The 24,327-nt window shown below is 36.8% G+C and overlaps 1 protein-coding gene across 3 annotated transcripts in view; it reads right to left on the reverse strand.

Annotated features, from left to right (window-relative positions):
- Window positions 1-24,327, reverse strand: part of BBS9 (Bardet-Biedl syndrome 9) — a 448,772-nt gene that overhangs the window by 235,150 nt on the left and 189,295 nt on the right. For all 3 annotated transcript variants that reach the window (XM_032401801.1, XM_032401802.1, XM_032401803.1), the window contains 2 exons: window positions 23,404-23,544; window positions 3,133-3,228 (listed from right to left, as the gene is read on the reverse strand). In XM_032401801.1, coding sequence (XP_032257692.1) covers window positions 3,133-3,228; window positions 23,404-23,544 — 237 coding nt within the window. The remainder of the gene's footprint in view (window positions 1-3,132; window positions 3,229-23,403; window positions 23,545-24,327) is intronic.

The raw sequence follows: 24,327 nt of genomic DNA on the forward strand, positions 1-24,327 counted from the left end.
TGCTCTTATTTTCTCTCTCTGTTTCCTTCAACTATTTATTTTCACCTTTCATATTTTGGAAACTTGTAAACTATTTTTAATCCTTAAAGGAACAAGTGGAAATAAGGCAAGGTACAAATAAATATAGTAGAGATAAAGATCAAAATAGAAACAGAGTGGAACATGGGTGGCTCAGCTGGTTGAGCATCCATCCGACTCTTGATTCCGGCTCAAGTCATGATCTCAAGGTCCTGAGAACAAGTCCCACATCAGGCTCCATGCTCAGCAGGGAGTCTGCTTGAGATTCTCTCCCTCTCTCTCTGCCCCTCCCCCAGCTCATGTGCACTCTCTCTCTCTCTCTCAAATAAATTAATTAATTTAAAAAATGAAACAACTAATGAATCTTTGAACAGTACATCAAAAACTAATGATGTGTTATATATTGGCTAATTGAACATAAGAAGGAAGGGAAGAAAGAAAGAAAGAAAGAAAGAAAGAAAGAAAGAAAGCAAGCAAAAAATAGAAACAGATAAGAAACACCAAGAAAAACAGAGAGAGAAAGGAAGAGAGAGGAAGGAGAGGGAGGTGGCAGTGTTTGTTGTGTGAGGGAATAAGTCACTGGAAATGGAGCTTAAGAAAGTGGCATGGCAGGCATATATACACATTTAGGTAATGGCATATTCCTTCTGAAATCCCACTGTACTGAATCAGTCAAAATAATCAACTTTCAAGTACAAATATTTATAATTCTGATTATAAAAATATTTGATCTCATAAAATTTGACCTGTCTTATTATTTTTAACAACTTTACAGAGGTATAACTGACATACAAAAAACTGCATATATTTAATGTATACAATTTGATGAATTTGGACATATGCATACACTCGTAAAACAATCACTACAATCAAGGTAACAAACATAGCCATCACCTGTCTTACTACTTTCAGTTTAGAACTCTGGAAATCATTTTCAGAAATTTCTCCAGTGAAGAGTGTTTCTCCTAAGTATTTTTATCTTCAACACTTTGTTTTCCCAGAATTCACATAATAAACTCTGATTACATTGAAGCACCACTCTATTTTCTGAAAATAAAAACCTATTCAGTTCCCCCAGAGAATGTGATTTGATATCTTAGCCAATGAACTTCATTTGCTTTTCTCTTGTCTGCTTTGGCTTATCTATAACTAATCAGGAAATTGAACTAAAATTACCATCAGCACACTTCAAGGCTTGGTTAATTATCAGGCAGGTTTTAAAAAGAGATGAATACGTGGAGCCCACAGAAAATACTACCCAATATCCAAAGGCAACTTACAAAGCACTTGACAGTTTACTAGGGAAAAAATATTGGGTTCTTTCCATATGTAGGATTTTTTTCTGTCGATTCAGATTTCTAAACCAAAAACTATATGCCTTTCATAAAAAAGAAAGATGCCAAACACAGACTGGGTAGAAATTACTTCATTCCTTTCTTGGGGAGGAACACTCTGATACCGCAGGAGAGAGCACCAACATCTGCCTCAACCCCAGAAAACTACTCTCTTCATACCTACCTCCCTTTATCACCAAAGGGCATTCCCCAGGTAGAATTCTGTGTGTCACTGAAGCCAAAAAACCTTCAAGGAATTGTAATAGCTACTATTCAGGTTTCAGGTTACATAGCTCATTTGGTTCCTTATTTAAAAGGTCCTGTCTTGTTCCATTGTTTAGTCTGTCTGCCCATTCTATGGCTATGAAGGCGTTGCCATATATTCAGATGAATGTGAGAAAATCAGTTATATATCTGGATATTTGGTGAAATTTAGAAATGATAAGGTAATCATGGGCAACAGCAATGCTCTAAGAGTTACCTTATCTAAAAAAGAACAAATTAGGACATAAGTATTCCCACTTGCATCAAGAATAACTTTTGCCTTTTTTTAATAATCTTAATTTCAGATTCATCATTACAGCATTATCAAGTGAAGTTGAACAGATGTGTACAATTTCCCAAGGAAATGTTGGCAATATTTTTTGTAGTTTAAAGAGAACAGTTCAACAAAGAGAAATGTACTAAAATAATTCCATCATCCAACTGAAGATTAAATCTAATCAAACAAAATGGTGCCAATGCAAAAAGCACTGCAATCATAACCAATCAAAAAGACCATGAAAAGTACAGAATCCTCTCATTCTTTTAAGAATTATCTTTGATTTCTATGCCTTATTCTAGAATTGTTAGTTGTATCCAAGTCTATTTCACCAGACCCCAATCTATATATTCCAAAACTGTAACATTGTTAGATTCTAAAATAGGGATGTGTTTATATTCCTCCTGCTAACACCTTCATTTTTCAAAAGGGATATGTCCCTATTTTACTATATCTTCTGATGATGCAAGAAATAACCAACTAAAACTGCAAATGCATAAAGTAGAAAGTGGAAGCCCATTTCACAAACTGCAGGGATTTTAAAATTGGAGTGTACTCAGCCAAACTTTTTTAACATATAAATATCAATATATGCATTTATTCACACTAATACCCTTAGTGTTCCTAAAATTTGTTAAACACTATTTTCTTAATATTTACTTTATTTCCATGAAGGTGTATATAATTCAATGAGTTTAGCAGCTTCAGTATCCCACATACATCAAAAGTCAGTTTTACATTAAGTAGTTTCAACTATTATTCTCAGATGAAGCAACCAAATCAACGAAGAATATTTATATCTGAAATTCAAACTTGACTACATAATTACTCTTTTCATTCTACTGAGATTAGTGTCAGCAGAAGCTATTCACACTTTCACCTTCATCTTTGCCAATATCCAAAAGGAGGATGTATGAATATACATACACACACAAATTAATTCCAGTTTCTAATAGTTCCTAAAACCTAGTTCACCATATACCTATCTCAACAATATTTTCAATTCTTTAAATTTCTCTCTCAAACTCTCCTAATCCCCAAAACCAAAGTCACATATCTCTAATAAAACAGGATCCTATCTTCATAACTTTTATGTCCTAAATACTTAATACCACGGCTCTTTGTTTTCAATAATGAACTGAACATATCCTTTGCAGAAATCCGTGATGTGATGATGATCTGTGATGTAGTGTTCTCAATGGAAAATTTCAAAAGCAGTAATACCATAGTTTTACTTACGAGAGGTTTTAGAAGCAAGAAGAGTAACTCGGGAACCTCCTAAGAAGTGAAAACCCATTACATTCACCTGATCATCTTCTGACTGATTGGCAAAGCCTACAAAGAAAATTAAAAAAAAAAAAAATCACCTTACATAACCACAAAGAAAAACACTTAATGTTTGAAATAGGAAGTTTAGTTGATGGTAAGTATTTTTTATGTTACCAGTCATGCTGAAAGCCCATGTATAAATTAGAATATATAAGCTGATTTCCACGGTAATTCCCAATTGCTTAAATCTCTCTCTCACAATAACATTCTTAAATCATTTAATTTCCTTCCTTCTACTGCTTCATTCTAGGTTTGAGGCAGGAAATGCACAAGATAAACCTCAAACACCTGTCACACCAGAAAGCAAGGAAACTATCACTGACTAGCAGAGTAGTATGAAAATAAAAGCGAACTTAAAGAGATTACTGGCCAGAGATGAAAATATTTGAGTATCAAAAAAGTGAAACACATCAAAAATATCTAAAGGCATGTGTTCATATTGATCTAAAAACAGAAAAGGCCAAATGCTCACTAATGGAGGCTTCTAGAGAATCAACTCAATATTTTAAAAATCAGTAAGACAGAGCGGAGCAAGATGGCGGAGGAGTAGGAGACCTGGATTTCGTCTGGTCCCAGGAATTCAGCTTGGATAGAGATCAAACCATTCAGAACACCTACGAACTCAACAGGAGATCGAAGAAAACAATAGCAGCAACTCTCTGAACAGAACAGCGACCACTTTCTGGAAGGTAGGACGTGTGGAGAAGTGAATCCGAGGCGATATTCTGGAGGATAGACGGCGGGGGAGGGGGCCTCCGGCGGCCGCTTCTGCCAAGTGATAGAGCCGCGGAGCACAAAATCGGAACTTTTAGAAGTCGGCTCCGCTGAGGGACGTCGCTCCAGTGGCTAAGCGGGGAGTGGAACCCTCGCGGGACAGTGTGGTCTCAGGACCCTCGGGGTCACAGGAAGACCGGGGGTGCCTGAGTGCAGCAAAACTCCCAGGTATCAGAGCGGGGAAGCCAGCTGCAGAGACGGAGCCGAGGCACGGGCTCTCAGCTCGGGGTTGCCATAAACCGTGATCTGTGGCACAGTCAGGCCACTGTTCTTCTAGCAGGGACCCAACAAGCGGCAGATCCAGGAAGACTCCCCTTCCTCCCCCGGGAGGAGCAGCGCGGGAGCACAACGCAGGGATCTGTGGGGTTTGGAGACTCCACACGGGGTCGGGTGCCGGAGATAGAAATGCTCGGTCACAGGCCGGGTGAGCACGGAGTGCGGCTGGAGACCGGGGAGACGGGAGTGATTGACCACTTTTCTCTGGGGGCACACTGAGGAGCGGGGCCCCGAGTTTTCGGCTCCTCCGGGGCAGAGATTGGGAGGCCGCCATTTTCACTCTCCTCCTCTGAAGCTGTACAGAAAGTTTGCAGGGAACAAAAGCTCCCGAGAGCAAACCTGAGCAGATTACTTAGCCCGGTCGGCAAGGGCAGGGCAATTCTGCCTCCAGCAAAGACATTTGGGAACCATGGCAACAGGCCCCTCCCCCAGAAGATCAGCAAGAACAGCCAGCCAAGACCAAGTGTACCGATCAATGAGAATGGCAGAACTCCAGCGCTAGGGGAATACTGCACATAGAATTCATGGCTTTTTTACCATGATTCTTTAGTCTTTCCAAGTTAATTTTTTTTAACTGCATTTTCTCTCTTTTTTTTTAATTTTTCCTTTTCCCTTTTTCAACCAACATCTTATCAATCCCTTTTTTAAAAAAAAAATTTTTTATTTTTCATTTTTAGAGTTATATTCTATCCTTTCACAGTAGTTACCCTTATTTTTGGTATATATATATATATATATATATATATATATATATATATAAGTTGTTCTTTCTTTAAAATTTTGAGATATAGTTTCTTCTAACAGATCAAAATATACCCTAAATCTCTAGTGTATGGCTTTGTTATAGTCTCCTGCCTGATCACATTCTCTCCCTTTTTTTTTTTAAATCCTCTTCTTTCTTTTTTCAACCAACTTCTTATCTTATCAATTCCTTTTATAAAATCTTTTATACTTTTCATCTTTACAGTCATATTCCATCCCTTCATCGTATTAACCCTTATTTTTGTACATATATGAGTTTTTCTTTCTTTAAAATTTTGGGAGGCACTTTCTTCTAACAGACCAAAATACGCCCAAAATCTAGCATGCGGCACTGATCTATGCACCAGCCTGATCATATTTGATCATATTCTGGTTTTTTTTCTTGTTTTGTTTTTGATTGTTTTTATCTTTTTCTTTTTCTTTCTTTTTCTTTTTTCTTTCCTTCCCTTTCTATGCCCCCGGTTTCAGGTCGTTTCTGATTTGTTTAGTGTATATATTTTCTGGGGACGTTGTTACCCTGTTAGCATTTTGTTCTCTCATTCATCTATTCTCCTCTGGACAAAATGACAAGATGGAAAAAATCACCTCAACAAAAAGAACAAGAGGTAGTACCGACTGCCAGGGACCTAATCAATACAGACATTAGTACAATGTTGGAACTAGAGTTCAGAATGGTGATTTTAAAGATACTAGCTGGCTTGAATAAAGCATGGAAGTTATTAGAGAAACCCTTTCTGGAGAAATAAAAGAACTAAAATCTAACCAAGTCAAAATCAAAAAGGCTATTAATGAGGTGCAATAAAAAATGGAGGCTCTAACTGCTAGGATAAATGAGGCAGAAGAAAGAATTAGCGATATAGAAGACCAAATGATGAAAATAAAGAAGCTGAGAAAAAGAGAGATAAACAACTACTGGATCACGAGGGCAGAATTCGAGAGATAAGCGATACCATAAGATGAAACAACATTAGAATAATTGGGATCCCAGAAGAAGAAGAAAGAGAGAGAGGGGCAGAAGGTATATTGGAGAAAATTATAACAGAGAACTTCCCTAATCTGGGGAAGGAAACAGGCATCAAAATCCAGGAGGCACAGAGAACCCCTCTCAAAATCAATAAAAATAGGTCAACACCCCGACATCTAACAGTAAAACTTACGAGACTCAGAGACAAAGAGAAAATCCTGAAAGCAGCTCGGGACAAGAAATCTGTAACCTACAATGGTGGAAACATTAGATTGGCAACAGACCTATCCACAGAGACCTGGCAGGCCAGAAAGGACTGGCATGATATATTAAGAGCACTAAATGAGAAAAATATGCAGCCAAGAATATTATATCCAGCTAGGCTGTCACTGAAAATAGAAGGAGAGATAAAAAGCTTCCAGGACAAACAAAAACTAAAGGAATTTGCAAACACAAAACCAGCCCTACAACAAATATTGAAAGGGGTCCTCTAAGCAAAGAGAGAGCCTAAAAGCAACATAGACCAGAAAGGAACACAGACAATATACAGTAACAGTCACCTTACAGGCAATACAATGGCACTAAATTCCTATCTTTCATTAGTTATCCTGAATGTAAATGGGCTAAATGCCCCAATCAAAAGACACAGGCTATCAGACTGGATTAAAAAACAAGACCCATCGATATGCTGTCTGCAAGAGACTCATTTTAGAACCAAAGACACCCCCAGATTGAAAGTGAGGGGGTGGAAAACCATTTACCATGCTGATGGACACCAAAAGAAAGCTGGGGTGGCAATCCTTGTATCAGACAAATTAGATTTTAAACCAAAGACTTCCTCATAAGAGATGAGGAAGGACACTATATCCTACTTAAAGGGTCTATCCAACAAGAAGATCTAACAATTGTAAATATCTATGCCCCTAACATGGGAGCAGCCAATTATATAAGGCAATTAATAACAAAAGCAAAGAAACACATCGACAACAATACAATAATAGGGGGGGACTTTAACACCCCCCTCACTGAAATGGACAGATCATCTAAGCAAAAGATCAACAAGGAAATAAAGACTTTAAATGACACACTGGACCAAATGGACTTCACAGATATATTCAGAACATTCCATCCCAAAGCAACAGAATACACATTCTTCTCTAGTGCCCATGGAACAGTCTCCAGAATAAATCCTAGGTCACAAATCAGGTCTCAACCAGTACCAAAAGATTGGGATCATTCCCTGCATATTTTCAGACCACAACTCATACAGGAATTCAGTAAAGTGGCAGGATATAAAATCAATGCACAGAAATCAGTGGCATTCCTATACACCAACAACAAGACAGAAGAAAGAGAAATTAAGGAGTCGATCCCATTTACAATTGCACCCAAAACCATAAGATACCTAGGAATAAATCTAACCAAAGAGGCAAAGAATCTGTACTCAGAAAACTATAAAATACTCATGAAAGAAATTGAGGAAGACACGAAGAAATGGAAAAATGTTCCATGCTCATGGATTGGAAGAACAAATATTGTGACGATGTCAATGCTACCTAGAGCAATCTACACATTCAATGCAATCCCTATCAAACTACCATCAACTTTTTTCAAAGAAATGGAACAAATAATCCTAAAATTTGTATGGAACCAGAAAAGACCCCGAATAGCCAGAGGAATGTTGAAAAAGAAAAGCAAAGCTGGCAGCATCACAATTCCGGACTTCAAGCTCTATTACAAAGCTGTCATCATCAAGACAGTATGGTACTGGCACAAAAACAGACACATCAATCAATGGAACAGAATAGAGAGCCCAGAAATGGACCCTCAACTCTATGGTCAACTAATCTTCAACAAAGCAGGAAAGAATGTCCAAAGGAAAAAAGACCGTCTCTTCAACAAATGGTGTTGGGAAAATTGGACAGCCACATGCAGAAGAATGAAACTGGACCATTTCCTTACACCACACACAAAAATAGACTCCAAATGGTTGAAAGACCTCAATGTGAGACAGGAGTCCATCAAAATCCTAAAGGAGAACACAGGCAACAACCTCTTCGACCTCAGCCACAGCAAATGCCTCCTAGAAACATCGCCGAAGGCAAGGGAAGCAAGGGCAAAAATGAATTATTGGGACCTCATCAAGATAAAAAGCTTTGGCACAGCAAAGGAAACAGTCCACAAAACCAAAAGACAACTGACAGAATGGGAGAAGATATTTGCAAATGACATATCAGATAAAGGGCTAGTATCCAAAATCTCTAAAGAACTTCTTAAACTCCACACCCAAAGAACAAATGATCCAATCAAGAAATGAGCAGAAGACATGAACAGACATTTTTCCAAAGAAGACATGCAAATGGCCAACTGACACATGAAAAAGTGCTCAACATTGCTCAGCATCAGGGAAATCCAAATCAAAACTTCAATGAGATATCACCTCACACCAGTCAGAATGGCTAAAATTAACAAGTCAGGAAACGACAGACGTTGGCAGGGATGCGGAGAAAGAGGAACCCTCCTACACTGTTGGTGGGAATGCAAGCTGGTGCAGCCACTCTGGAAAACAGTATGGATGTTCCTCAAAAAGTTGAAAATAGAGCTACCATATGATCCAGCAATTGCACTCCTGGGTATTTACCCCAAAGATACAAATGTAGGGATCCGAAGGGGTACATGCACCCCGATGTTTATAGCAGCAATGTCCACAATAGCCAAACTGTGGAAAGAGCCAAGATGTCCATCGACAGATGAATGGATAAAGAAGAAGTGGTATATATATACAATGGAATATTATGCAGCCATCAAAAGGAGTGAAATCTTGCCATTTGCAATGACGTGGATAGAACTGGAGAGTGTTATGCTGAGCAAAATAAGTCAATCAGAGAAAGACATGTATGATATAACCTCACTGATATGAGGAATTCTTAATCTCAGGAAACAAACTGAGGGTTGCTGGAGTGGTGGGGGGTGGGAGGGATGGGGCAGCTGGGTGAAGACATTGGGGAGGGTATGTGCTATGGTGAGCGCTGTGAATTGTGCAAGACTATTGAATCACAGATCTGTACCTCTGAAACAAATAATACAATACATGTTAAAAAAAGAAAAAAGAAAATAGCAGGAGGGGAAGAATGAAGGGGGGGAAATCGGAGGGGGAGATGAACCATGTGAGATGATGGACTCTGAAAAACAAACTGAGGGTTCTAGAGGGGAGGGGGTGGGAGGATGGGTTAGCCTGGTGATGGGTATTAAAGAGGGCACGTTCTGCATGGAGCACTGGGTGTTATACACAAACAATGAATCATGGAACACTACATCAAAAACTGATGATGTAATGTATGGTGATTAACATAACATAATAAAAAAATAATAAAATAAAAATAAAAATCAGTAAGAAAAAGAACCAAATATTTATCCAGATGATCCTACTCCAACTGCACCACATAGCCAATAGTAGATAAGGGAAAAGTTCTCTGTACAGAAATAACCTAGCAAAACATTAAAGAAAGCTTGAAAGAAATAGATATCATCAATTTTCAACCTCAAGAAATTTAATAGATCTCAGATTAAAATCAAGGGTTGTTACCATACAAAAAAAAGAGAGAGAGAGAGATACAAACAGATAATATGTACTCCCTGCTGAAAGTATATACTACCAATTTATGGAAGCAGTGTGGCCAAAATAATCAATCCTGACTCTAATACCTCTAGATACAACTACCAGTTAACAGGCAATAAAGTGGACAGAGAAAATATTAAACATCACAGGGATGTAATCAGCAAAATTCAGAGTGTGGGAAATTCACAGGAAAAAATCATCTTACTCTTTAACAAATCAACTGCCAATTAAAAACAGAAGTGGGAAACCTATAGAAAAAGAGATAAAAAATTCATATCAAAATTTGCAATAAATGAACCACATTTGAATCCTGACTCGAAAACAAATAAAAATTATAACAATGAAGACTTTCACTTCAGGCCAAGATGAAGAAACTACGGCCAAATTTACCCTTCTACTTACAACAACTAAAAAATGGGACAAAATATATGAAACGTTTTTGAAGACACTGGAGACCAGGAAATGAACAACAGTGATCCCTGACAAAGAACAAAGTGAGCCCTATGATTGCCCCAGCCTACTGCCTAGAGAAAATTTCCAAGACACAACACAGGGAGGGGAAACCCAGGTGCAACCTAACATTCTGCCCAAGTTGAAGACACAGAGTTGGGAGTCTAGGAAGGCTAAAGTATTAAAAGTTCACAGGGCAGAGTGTCAGACAGGAGACAGCTACAAAGAGAGAAAAAAATTTTTGAAAAAATAATGACCAAAATATTTACAAATTGGATGAAAATTATAAACTACAGATCAAAAAATCTTAACAAACCCCAAGCATAAGAAAAATAAAAATAAAACAAGGGGCGCCCGGGTGGCTCAGATGGTTAAGCATCCCACTCTTGATTTCGGCTCAGGTCATGATCTCAGGGTCCTTAGAACGAACGAGCCCCACATCAGGCTCCATGCTCAGCAGGGAATCTGCTTAAGATTCTTTCTCTCTCTCTGCCCCCAGCCCCCTGCCCCCCCCACATGCTCTCTCTCTCTCTCAAATAAATCTTTTTTCAAAAAGAAATAAAATTATAGATTAATATCCCTCATGAACACAGATGTAAAAATTCTAAACTAAACATTAGTAAGTTGAATCAAATAGTATACTGAGAGGATACTACAGGGGCGCCTGGGTGGCTCAGTCAGTTAAACATCTGCCTTAGCCCAGGTCATGATCCCGGAGTGCCAGGATCGAGCCCGGCATCGGGCTCCCTGCTCAGTGGAGTCTGCTTCTCCCTCTGCCCCTCACCCCATTCATGCTCTTTCTCTCTCTCTCTCTGTCAAATAAATAAATAAAATCTTAAAAAAAAAAAAAAAGAAAGGACAATACATCTTTCAGTGTGATTTATACCAAGAATGCACAATTATGCTAAAATCCAAAAATTAATCAATGTATACACTTATGAGCATAGCAAAATATACAGAGTTGTTGAATCACTATCTTGTACACCTGAAACTAATGTAACATTGTGTCAACTATACTTAAAGTCAAGGGGCGTCTGGGTGACTCAGCTGGTTAAGCATCTGCCCTCAGCTCTAGTCATGATCTCAGGGTCCTGGGATCAAGTCCCATATTCGGCTCTCTGCTCAGTGAGAAGCCTGACTCTCCTTCTCCCTCTGCCCCTCCCCCCTGCTTGTGTGCACGCTCTCTCTCCCTCTCTCTCCCTCCCTCTCTCAAATAAATAAAATCTTTAAAAAATAAAAATAAAGGGCGCCTGGGTGGCTCAGTCATTGGGCATCTGCCTTTGACTCAGGTCACAATCCCAGGGTCCTTAGATCGAGTCCCACATCGGGCTCCCTGCTCAGGGGGAAGCCTGCTTCTCCCTCTCCCATTCCCCCTGCTTGTTTTCCCTCTCTCGCTGTCTCTCTCTCTGTCAAATAAATAAAATCTTTAAAAAATAAATAAAACAAAATAATTTAAAAATTTTTAAGTCAAAAAAAAAGTATCAGTTTAATTCACCTATAAATAGCCTAAAGAAGAAAATGATTACAAATATCTCGATGTAGAAAAAGCATTAAGAAAATCCAATATAAAACAAACTCTCGCAAACTTGGTATAGAAGGGAACTTCCTCAAATGGTATAGGACATCTATAGACTACCTACAACTAAAACATACTTAATGGTGAAAGCCTGAACATCCACTCTGCCATTTCTACTCAACATTGTCCCAGAGGTTTTAGCCTAGATAAAATGCTAGCAAGAAACAAACAGAATCTCTAGATTGGAAAGGAAGAAGTAAAATGGTTTTCATTTGCAGGTAACATAATCTTTATGTAGAAATCTGAATAAATCTACAAAAAAGGCTAGTAGGACCAGTAAGTGGTTTAACAATGTTGCATAATACAAGATCGATATACAAAAGCAGTTGTATATCTATGTATAGGCATACCTCACAGATACTGTGGTTTGGTTCCAGATGACCATAATATACCAAATATTGCAATAAAGCATGTCAAATGAATTTTTTGGTTTCTCAGTACATATAAAACTTACATTTACCCTATACTATAGTCTATTAATTATGCAACATTATATCTAAAAATACAATGTACATACCTTAATTAAAAAATACTTCATTGCTAAAAAATGCTAACCATCATCTGAGCTTTCAGCAAGTTGTGACTTTTTGTTGGTGGAGGGTCTTGCCTCAGTATTGATGGCTGCTGACTGATCAGGATGGAGGCTGCTGAAGGTTTGGACAGTTGTGACAATTTCTTAAAATAAGGCAACAATGAAGTGTGTCACATCCTTTCAAAAAAGATTTCTCTGTAGCATGCAATGCTGCTTGATAGAATTTTACCCACAGTAGAACTTCTGTCAAAATTGGAGTCAATCCTCTCAAACCCTTCCGCTGCTTTATCAACTAAGTTTGTGTAATATTCTAAATCCTTTGTTATCATTTCAACAATCTTCACAGCATCTTCACCAGGAACAGATTCCATCTCAAGAAACCACTTTCTTTGCTCATCAAAAAGAAGCAACTCCCCATCCCTTATAAGGATCCCTTTATCATGAGATGGCAGCAATTCAGTCACATCTTCAGGCTCCACTTCTAATTCCAGTTCTCTTGATATTTCCACCACATCTGCAGTTACTTCCTCCACTGAAGTCTTGAACCTCTGCAAGTCACCCATGAGGGCTGAAATCAACTTCTTCCAAACTGCTGCTCGTGTTGGTAGCTTGACCTCTTTCCATGAATCACAATGGTTCTGAAATAGTGAATTTTTTCCAGAAGGCTTTCAATTTACTTTTCCCAGATCCATCAGAGAAATCATTCTCTATAGCAGCTATAGCCTTAAGAAATGTATTTTTTAAATAATAAGACTTGAAAGTTGAAATGACTCCTTGATCAATGGCTGCAGAATGGATATTGTGTTAGCACGCATGAAAACAACATTAATCTCATTGTCTATCTCCATCAGAGCTCTTGGGTGACCAGGTACACTGTCAATAAGCAGTAATATTTTGAAAGGAATTTTTTTTTCTGAGCAGTAGTTCTCAACAGTGGGTTTAAAATATTAAGTTAGCGGGGCGCCTGGGTGGCTCAGTCATTAAGCGTCTGCCTTCGGCTCTGGTCATGGTCCCAGAGTCCTGGGATCGAGCCCCGCATCGGGCTCCCTGCTCTGCGGGAAGCCTGGTTCTCCCTCTCCCACTCCCCCTGCTTGTGTTCCCTCTCTCACTGTGTCTCTCTCTGTCAAATAACTAAATAAAATCTTAAAAAAATAAAATAAAATATTAAGTGAGCCATGTTGTAAATAGATGTGCTGTCATCCAGGCTTTGTTGTTTAATGCATAGAGCAGAGGCAGAGTAGATTTAGCATAATTCTTAAGGGTCCTAGGATTTTTGGAATAGTCAGTGAACACTGACTTCAACTTAATCATTAGGTGCATTAGTCCCTAACAAGAGAGTCAGCCTCTCCTATGAAGCTTTGAAGCCCAGCACTGACTTCTCCTCTCTATGAAAGTCCTAGATGGCATCTTCTTCCAGTATCAGGCTGTTACATTTACACTGAAAATCTGTTGTTTATTGTAGCCACCTGCATTAACTATCTTAGCTAGATCTTCTGGAAAACTTGCTGCAGCTTCTACATCAGCTCTGCTGCTTCCACTTTGTACATTTACATTATGGAGATGACTCCTTTCCTTAAACCTCATGGACCAACCTCTGCTAAGCAAAATTTTTCTTCTGCAGCTTCCTCACCTCTCTCAGCCTTCATATAATGGAAAAGGGTTAGAACTTAGCCCCAGATTAAGCTTTGGCTTAAGGGACTGCTGTAGCTGGTTTGGTCCTCTATCCAGACCATTCAGACTTTCTCCATATTATCAATAAAGCTGTTTCGCTTTCTTATCATTCATGTGTTCACTGAAGTAGACATTTAATTTCCTTTAAGAACTTTTCCTTTGCATTCACAACTTGGCTAACCATTTGCGGCAAGAGGCCTAGCTTTTGACCTATCTCTGCTTTTGTGATTGCCTTTCTCCTTAAGCTTAATCATTTCTAATTTTTGGTTTAAAGTGAGAGACATGTGACTCTTTCACTTAAACACTAAGAGGCCATTATAGGATTATTAATATGCCTAATTTCAATATTGTTGTGTCTCATGGAATAGGTATGCCTGAGGAGAGGCATACAGACAGAGGAATGGCCAGTGGAGCAGTCAGAACACACACAATATTTATCAATTACGTTTACCACCATAAATAGGGGTGGTTCATGGTACCCCAAAACAATTACAATAGTAACATCAAAGATCACTGATCATAGATCATCATAACAAATATAGTAACAATAAAAATTTTCAATTACCAAAATGTGACACAGAGACATGAAGTAAACAAATACTGTTGGAAAAATGGTGCCAATAGACTTGCTTGACCCAGGGTTGCCACAAACTTTCAATTTGTAAAAAATGCAGTATCTACAAAGCACAATAAAATGAGGTTTGCCTGTACTAAAAAAGCACTATTTGAAACTGAAGTAAAACAATGTAATTTTCAATAGCATCAAAATATATTAAACACTTAGGGATAAATCTGACAAAAGATTTGTAAGACCTGTACATTGAAAACTACAAACTCTCACTGAGAAAAATGAAGTAAGCCCTAAATAAATGAAGGTCTCTACTTTCATCTTAAGAAACTAGGATAAGTAGAGTAAATTGTACCATGTTTAATATTGTTAAGATGTTGTTTCTCTCCAAATTGATCAACAGACTTAATGCAATCCCAATTCCAATCAAAATCCCAGCAGGCATTTTTTTTAAATTGACAAACTGATTCTAAGATTCATATGAAAGTGCAGGGATCTAGAATATCCAAGACAACACTGAATATAGAAGAATGAAGCTGGGGAAATTATACTCCCTGACTTTTGGACATACATATTTACAGTAATTAGGACACTATACTATTGGTATATAGCAATAATACTGGTGGGCAAAGACAAACAGATCAATGGAATAAACTGAAGAGAGCAGAAATATATATAGTTTTTCAGATGATTTATATAGCTCTATGATACATAGTCAGATGATTTTCAACAAAGTTGCAAAGGCGATCCAATGAAAAAGGATAGTTTTTTTTTTTTTTAGGGGGGAAATCGGAGGGGGAGACGAACCATGAGAGACTATGGACTCTGAGAAACAAACTGAGGGTTCTAGAGGGGAGGGGGGTGGGGGGACGGGTTAGCCTGGTGATGGGTATTAAAGAGGGCACGTATTGCATGGAGCACTGGGTGTTATACGCAAACGATGAATCATGGAACACTACATCAAAAACTAATGATGTAATGTATGGTGATTAACATAACATAATAAAATAAATAAATAAATAAAATAAAAATGTTTTAGACCATTTACTACAACTTAGAAAAAACTAAGTTAAAATAAGCAGAGCAAAATCAAAGCTAACTGTAAAGAATAAGCTAATATTGTCTGTCTCCTAGTTCACCAAGAAGATATGCCTCAACAGCACTGCCGAAATGATTTCTTTTGTTGCAAGAAATATCAGGTGCAAAATATCTGTGGCAAGAATGATCATCTTTTTCATTTCTCCTGGATTAAGAACTATTCTCTATTCATACTTATTTATTGAAAGTCTTTCCAATTCCTAATAAGTCAAATCATTGCTAAACACATGTACATTATTTTTAGCTGATAAGCAATATAAAATGAGCTCATTTTAATTTTATCTGGACTTCCTTTAATTGAGTGCCTTTAAAATGAATGAAACAAAAAAACTGTTCATGTAATCATGAAAAATAATTTTACTTTGTATGTTACTTTCAGTTTATAAAGCCTTTTATACTTTTCAAAAATATAGTCTGAGGTTATCTTAATTGATTCTTTCAATAAGTCTTTTGAAGTAGATGAGGTAGCTATTATATTTAAACCCCAGGTCTTTCTGTGAAATTAAATTAAAATGGATTCCTACTTTTTTAAGAAAAATAGTTCAAATTCCACTGTGTAAGTTTTCTTTCTTTAATTTGAGGAGATTCATTTTAAACTAGTAACTTTTATGTTCAATCATCCTCAAACTTAGCAGAAGGAAAGAAAATAAATATCAGAGTGGAAATAAATAAAATAGAGACTAAAATGATGATAGAAAGATCAACGAAACGAACCGTCAGTTCTCTGAAAAGATAAACAAAACTGACAAACTTTTATCTACATACACTAAGAAGAGAGAGAGCTCAAGTAAATAAAATCAGAAATAAAAGAGAAATCAATACTGATACCAAAGAAATACAAATGATCATAATAAACGACTATGAACAATTATACATCAACAGGTTGGACAACCTAGAAGAAATGGATACATTTCTAGCAACATACAATCTTCCAAGACTGAATCATGAAGAAATAGAAAATCTCAGTCAACTGATTATTAGTAGAGATTGGTTCAGTAATCAAAAGATTCCCAACAAGCAAAAATCCAAAACCAGGAAGTTTCACCAGTGAATTCTACCAAACATTCAAAGAAGATTTAGTACCTGTCCTCAAATTCTTCCAAAAAATAGTGTGGTGATGAATGTTAACTAGACTTACTAGGATGATCATATCACAGTGCATACAAATACTGAATCATTACGTTGTACACCTGAAACTAATATAATGCTATACGTCAATTAGACTTCAAGAAAATAAACAAACAAATAAATAAGATTTTTCAAAAGGATATTTTTTTCAAAAGTAGTGCTGGAACATTAGATGCTCATATGTAAAAATAAGAATTTTATCTGTATCTCACACCATAAAGAAATACCAACTCAAAATAAAAAAGAGACCAAAATGTAAATTTAGAAAACTTCTAGACAAAAACATGGGAGGAAAGCGTTGTATACTTGAGGGAAAGATTTTTTAGATATAACGTTAAAATCATGATCTGTGAAAGAAAAAACTGGTAAAATTGGGCTTTATCAAAATTAAGAATTTCTGCTCTTCCAAAGACATTGTTACAAGAATGAAAAGATGTGCCACAGATTTGGAGAAAATATGTGCAATTCATATAATCTGATAAATGACTGAGAAGGCAGACAAAAAAGAGGACATGCTGAATAATTCCATCTTATAAAATTCCAGAAAATGCAAACTAATCTATAGTGACAGAAAGCAAACCAGTGGTTGCCTGGGAATGGGGGATAAGGGATTATAAAGGGGCACAAGGAAACTTTTTGGGATGATGGATATTTTCAGCATTGTAATTGTGGAGATGGTTTCCCAGGTATATAGAAACATCCAAAGTTATCAAAGTGTATACTTTAAACATTTGTATATAAGTTATATTCCAATAAATTTTTTTAAGATTTTATTTATTTATTTGAGAAAGAGAGGAAGCACATGCGATCGGGGTAGGGGGAGGTAGGGGGCAAGTAGGAGCAGAGGGGGAAGAAAAGGGAAGGGGAAAGAATCTCAAGCAGACTCCGAATTGAGTGTGGAGCCCGAGGTGGGGCTCGATCTCATGACCCTAAGACCATGACCTGAGCGAAAACCAAGAGTCAGTCACTTAACTGACCAAGCCACCCAGGCGCTCCCCAATAAAGTTATTTTTTTAAAAAAAGCAAAAAATACACACTAGAGCTGTTTTGAAAATTAAAGAATGTACTAAAATGTACCAAAAGAAAATATAACTAAATATCTTATAATCTTAATAAATAGAGGCCATTCTAAGCACAACATGAAACTTGAAACTATAAAGAAAGCAATTAATAAAATTAAATCTTAAATTAAATTTTACCACATAAAAATATAAACCTTATATATTAAAAAAATACAAGTAGTTAATGAAAATTACAAAATGCCTATGCTAATAATTTAGAAATGTAAATTTTAAAAAGGGATGTCATTTTTCATCTATGTCAAAAATTTCCAAAATCCAGCTGCTACCCTTGGTATGAACCCTGATGTTTTTGGGCACATAACCTGATACAATTATTCTGGAAAGAAGGTTGGCATTTAATTAAAGTTTTCAAATGTGCATACTCTTTAACTCAGTCATTTGTCTTCAAGGAATTTCTCTAAAGAGAATCAGAGAAGCATCAAAATAAATAACTATATACACAGTACCTCCAAAACAAGGGGATGTTATGTAATCATTAAAATATAAATTTATTGACAAGGAAAATAGCCATATATTTGAGTAGCATAAAAGACTGTTACAGCTGCATGCTATTTGTTATTCCATTTAAGTAAAATTTTTGTGTAAAATTACTGGTATCATGGCATACTCTGAACGTCAGCTAATTTTTTTTTTTTTTTAAAGATTCTATTTACCTGACAGAGAGAGACACAGCGAGAGAGGGAACACAAGCAGGGGGAGTGGGAGAGGGAGAAGCAGACTCCCAGTGGAGCAGGGAGCCCAATGTGGGGCTCGATCCCAGGACCCCAGGATCACGACCTGAGCTGAAGGCAGACGCTTAACGACTGAGCCACCCAGGCACCCCTGAACGTCAGCTAATTTAACATCTATTCCCCCTTTCCCTTAGTCCATCTATATTAGTTCTCAGCCTCCTTTACAGCTAGAGGAGGCTATGCAGACACTATTATGGCTATTGAGACCTAAGTAGAAATTTCCTAAGAATATTATAGAAACATGCCTTTCTGATAAAAGTTACACGTGTTGCTATAGCTACCTCTTTCCCCTACCTCTTGCCTTGTAGTCAGGTATGATGACTGAATCTGAAGCAGTTTATTGTCATGTGCCAACCAACACACTAGAGAAGGCACAGTGCAAAGAAAGAAAAAAGCAGGGGTGCCTGGGTGGCTCAGTCGTTAAGTGTCTGCCTTCGGCTCAGGTCATGATCCCAGGGTCCTGGGATCGAGCCCTGCATCGGGCTCACTGCTCACTGGGAAGCCTGCTTCTCCCTCTCCCACTCCCCTTGCTTGTGTTCCCTCCCTCTCTATCTCTCTCTCAAATAAATAAATAAAATCTTTGGAAGGAAGGAAGGAAGGAAGGAAGGAAGGAAGGAAGGAAGGAAGGAAGGAAGGAAGGAAGGAAGGAAGAAAAAAGCTGGGTCTCTGATAATATTCATAAACCACTACACCAGCTTCTACTGCCCACTTATCCCCCCTCGCTTTATGGGGGGATATATATATATATATATATATAGTATAAATATTACTTAGTGCTTAAGTAACATTTAGCCAAAACCACCCCAGATGGTTATTTATTATATACATAAGTAAATATATAGCCATTAAGCATATTAAAGCTTTTTATAATTATATTCTCTAAAGGCAAGGATTTGGGGTACTAGATACCTCCATTCGAATATCGTTGATAGAGTTAGTTGATAGGGCCCTTTAGTTAGTCAGTTTGACATTATATTTCAAAAGCTTTAAAAATATTCTTATCCTTTGTTTGACTCTGTAATTCCACTTTTAGATATTCATCAAAGAAATAATAATAAATTTAAAGGAGTACTGCTACAATATATTTATAATATTAATAAACTGAAAACATGTCAAAAACATAATGCTGGCCAAATGTTTTTATAGTATGGATTTATGATAGGATATTATTCAATCCTTAAAATCATGTAATAAAAATATCTAATTATGGGGCGCCTGGGTGGCTCAGTCAGTTAAGTGTCTGCCTCCAGCTCAGGTCATGATCCCAGGGTCCTGGGATCGAGTCCCGCATCGGGCTCCCCACTCCGCGGGAAGCCTGCTTCTCCCTCTCCCACTCCCCCTGCTTGTGTTCCCTCTCTCGCTGTGTCTCTCTCTGTCAAATAAATAAATTAAAAAAAAATATATCTAATTATATAGAAAAATACTTCACAGCATTATGCAAAGTAAAATCCTTTGGGGATAATGAAAAATATTTTTATAAAGATTAGGGAAATGCGATTTCAAGCTATATTACAAAGCTGTGATCACCAAGACAGCATGGTTCTGGCACAAAAACAGACATATAGACCAATGGAACAAGATAGAGAACCCAGATATGGACCCTCAACTCTATGGTCAAATAATCTTTGACAAAGCAGGAAGAAGTATGCAATGGAAAAAAGACAGTCTCTTCAATAAATGGTCCTGGGAAAATTGGACAGCTATATACAGAAGAATGAAACTCGACCATTCTCTTATACCATACACAAAGATAAACTCAAAATGGATGAAAGACCTCAATGTGAGACAGGAATCCATCAAAATCCTAGAGGAGAACATAGGCAGTAACCTCTTCGACATTGGCCACAGCAACTTCTGTCAAGACATGTCTCCAAACGTAAGGGAAACAAAAGCAAAAATGAACTTTTGGGACTTCATCAAAATAAAAAGTTTCTGCACAGCAAAGGAAACAGTCAACAAAACAAAGAGGCAACCCACAGAATGGGAGAAGATATTTGCAAATGACACTACAGACAAAGCACCAATTTCCAAGATCTATAAAGAACTTCTCAAACTCAACACCCAAAAAATAAATAATCAAGTCAAAAAATGGGAAGAAGACATGAAAAGACACCTCTCAAAAGAAGACATACAAATGGCTAACAGACACATGAAAAAATGTTCATCATCATTAGCCATCAGGGAAATTCAAATCAAAACCACACTGAAATACCACCTGATACCAGTCAGAATGGCAAAAATTGACAAGGCAAGAAACAACAAATGTTGGAGAGGTTGTGGAGAAAGGGGAACCCTCTTACACTGTTGGTGGGAATGCAAGTTGGTACAGCCACTTTGGAAAACAGTGTGGAGGTGCTTCAAAAAATTAAAATAGAGCTACCCTATGACCCAGCAATTGCACTCCTGGGTATTTACCCCAATGACACAGATGTAGTGAAAAGAAGGGCCATATGCACCCCAATGTTCATAGCAGCAATGTCCACAATAGCCAAACTGTGGAAAGAGCTGAGATGCCCTTCAACAGACAAATGGATAAAGATGTGGTGCATATATACAATGGAATATTACTCAGCCATCAGAAAGGATGAATACCCAACTTTTGCCTCAACATGGATGGGACTGGAGGAGATTATGCTAAGTGAAATAAGTCAAGCAGAGAAAGTCAATTATCATATGGTTTCACTTATTTGTGTAACATAGAGAATAGCATAGAGGACATTAGGAGAAGGAAGGGAAAAATGAAGGGGGGGACATCGGAGGGGGAGACGAACCATGAGAGACTATGGACTCCCAAGAAACAAACTGAGGGTTTTAGAGGGAACGGGGGTGGGGGGATGGGTTAGCCCAGTGATGGGTATTAAGGAGGGCATGTATTGCATGGAGCACTGGGCGTTATACGCAAACAATGAATCATGGATCACTACATCAAAAACTAATGATGATAGCTTTTTAGTATGGTCACTAACATGACATAATTAAAAAAAAAAAAGATTAGGGAAATGTCACGAAACATAAGTAGACATTGCTGGATGGTGGAATTACCAGTAATTTTTGTTTTCCTCCTTTTGGTTGTCCATTTCTAAATTTCACATTTCTTTTGTAATGAGAAAAACTAAAGTTATTGTAAATAGACCTATATTTGTTCAGAACAAAGAACTGAAATAAACAAATAGGAAGAGATGTAGATTAAATCTAGTTTTATTTCTTCTCTATGAAGCTCATTAATTTGTTTACTTCAGCTAAAAAACAGATTCGCAATAGCAAATTTATCTGACATCAACATAGAAAGTCTTATACATACCAAGAGTAAAAAGCACTCTCAAGAAGTAAAAAGTGAAAAAGTAACAAGAGTACTTATTTTAAATAATTACAGGATTCCATCACGTCCAATATGAATGCACATCCAGCAACTCCAAAAGAGAACATGCCAAATCATATACATTGGATATGGGGGAAAATTTTTTTAAATTTGTCATTGAGTCCCATTTCTAGAGTAAGTAAGAAGCAAAAATATGCTGATAAGCCTAAGATAACCTATGACATAAAAACAATTGAGCCTAAAATCAGGAGGAAAATGGATGAGTTATCTAAGCTTTCCTTAGTTCTTCTTATCTAATCCATATCTTACAGAGATTACCTCTCTGGTTAAAAGCATCCATTTTTATTCAATCTCTGTTGGTTTTCATCCACCTATAGTGAAAATCACCCACTCAGAAGCCAGGGTCTTAAACATTTTTCAAAGGCACCAATAAATTCAGTGTGCAGCATGCCATTTCCAACTATATTCCCAGGAGAGTATAGGAGACCCAAGGAACTAATACATTTGTATAAGATGTTGTAAGGATAGTGACTCTTTCCACCTTTTTTATAACCCAAATGTGTTATAAGAAAATTGAGAAGAAAGAGAAGGGAAGGGAAAAGGAGAAAGAAACCAAACAGTATAAAACTATTTGCTAACAAAGTGTGTGTGTGTGTGTGTGTGCGTGTGTGTGTCCAAACTCAATTCAAACTAAAGAATAGATTAATTGTAATAAAGAGTATTTAATTTTGGAGATTTTTCATTGAGTTAGATATAAATAAAGCTTTTTAAACACTTCAAATTAATGAAAAATAAATTTTAAGCACTTTAAGTAGTTAATAACACAAAAGTTGACTTACCATAAATCTCTAAACCTTGTGGAAAATACTCTTTGTATTCTAAATCCTATCCACTAATGCCTGAGTCCCCAAGGATGCATATCATAGTCAACAGTGCCAATTTTTAATAAGGGATTTGAAAAGGTTGATTTAATTCCCAGATTTTTTTTTTTAATTCCACCCCATCACCAGGATTAGAAACCCTGGTTACTGAAGATGTTTTATCCAATCAACATCTCTCTCTTTTCTAAGCTACTCAGAAAGAAAAACTGATACCTGGAGAAAGTCACACCTTCACAAATTACCCCAAATTCACTGTGATATTCAAGCTTTATATAAGAAGCCTCTTTCAAAGGATCAGAACCAGAGAATTGAACAATCGCCCCCTCCAGCTGCTGGAGAAAGCAAAACCACAAAGAGCATCTACTTATGAGATTACTTTTTAGGGGCATAGAATATACTTTAAAAAGGTACATAGCCAAAAACCTACAATAAAGATGAATAATAAATATTTACATTCCAAGCCAAAAAATTCCAGTCTAAAAAGAAACATTTGATGTTTTCATTTCTGAATACTGAAGCAAAATGATTATAATAATTTTAATCAAACTTAAAAGGTACACCTTATTACCTTGTTGATATAAGCTATTTGCCTTTGAACAGGCAAACAAGAGAGAAAAATCTTTGAGGCATTTTTATATTCTGACTTAACAATTATCTGATAATTACCCTATCATTACCTGCTGATGAAGGATTCCATTCTGAATTCTTAACATTTCTGATGTTACAGGCATGTTACTTCAAAAGTCCTACCTGGAAAGAGACTGAGAAGACTAACTGGAGATTTGTTGGTATCAATAGTTAGTTTGTGGCTTGCAGTTTTTGAAGGCCGACCTGGTAGACAGATTAATTTCAGGGGAAGTCTAAATTTACATTGGATAACCCGAGGAATGCCTGAAATAAAAAGAGAGAAATGTAGATTCATAGACTTGACAGAAAATTTGACCCCCCAAAATTTGAACTATATTAATAATTTGAGTAGCAATATATCTTATTTTAAAATTTTGCTCCGGCCCATTTCATTTAGCATAACTGAAAAAACTACAAAGTATTATCATAATACAAATTTTTATATTATTGTCAAAAAGTTCAAGACAAATATAAAATCCTGAAAAAGAGCATAGGCATGATGTCTGCCTTTAATATAAGATCATACTTTAAAAAACATCACAGGCGAACACTATACAACACGGTATATTTACTCAGAGAGGGAGACAAACCATAAGAGACTCTTAATCATAGGAAACAGACTGAGCATTGCTGGAGGGGAGGGGGCTGGAGATGGGGTAACTGGGTGATGGACATTAAGGAGAACACGTGATGTAATGATCACTGGGTACTACATAAGACTGATGAATCACTGAACTCTACCTCTGAAACTAATAATACACTTTATGTTAATTAATTGAATTTAAATTAAAAAAATTTTAAAAGAAGGCAAAAAAAAAAAAAAACCCAGTTAATTCAATTTTATATTCAATTACTGAACCGTCTTTAAACTAAGATCTTCAAATCTCTAGCCCCTAAAATGAGCAAATATGTATATGAAATCTGTATCAGGAAGATGCTATATGACCTTATCTAATATTTTTTCTACCACCAAAAAATTTAAATCTTTAGCTATTTTTACTTATTGAAGATTCAAATTACAATTAAAAATCTACAATAAATTATAAG

This window comes from Phoca vitulina, unplaced genomic scaffold (genome assembly GCF_004348235.1).
Source record: "Phoca vitulina isolate PV1807 unplaced genomic scaffold, GSC_HSeal_1.0 scaffold4, whole genome shotgun sequence".
Lineage (NCBI taxonomy): Eukaryota > Metazoa > Chordata > Mammalia > Carnivora > Phocidae > Phoca > Phoca vitulina.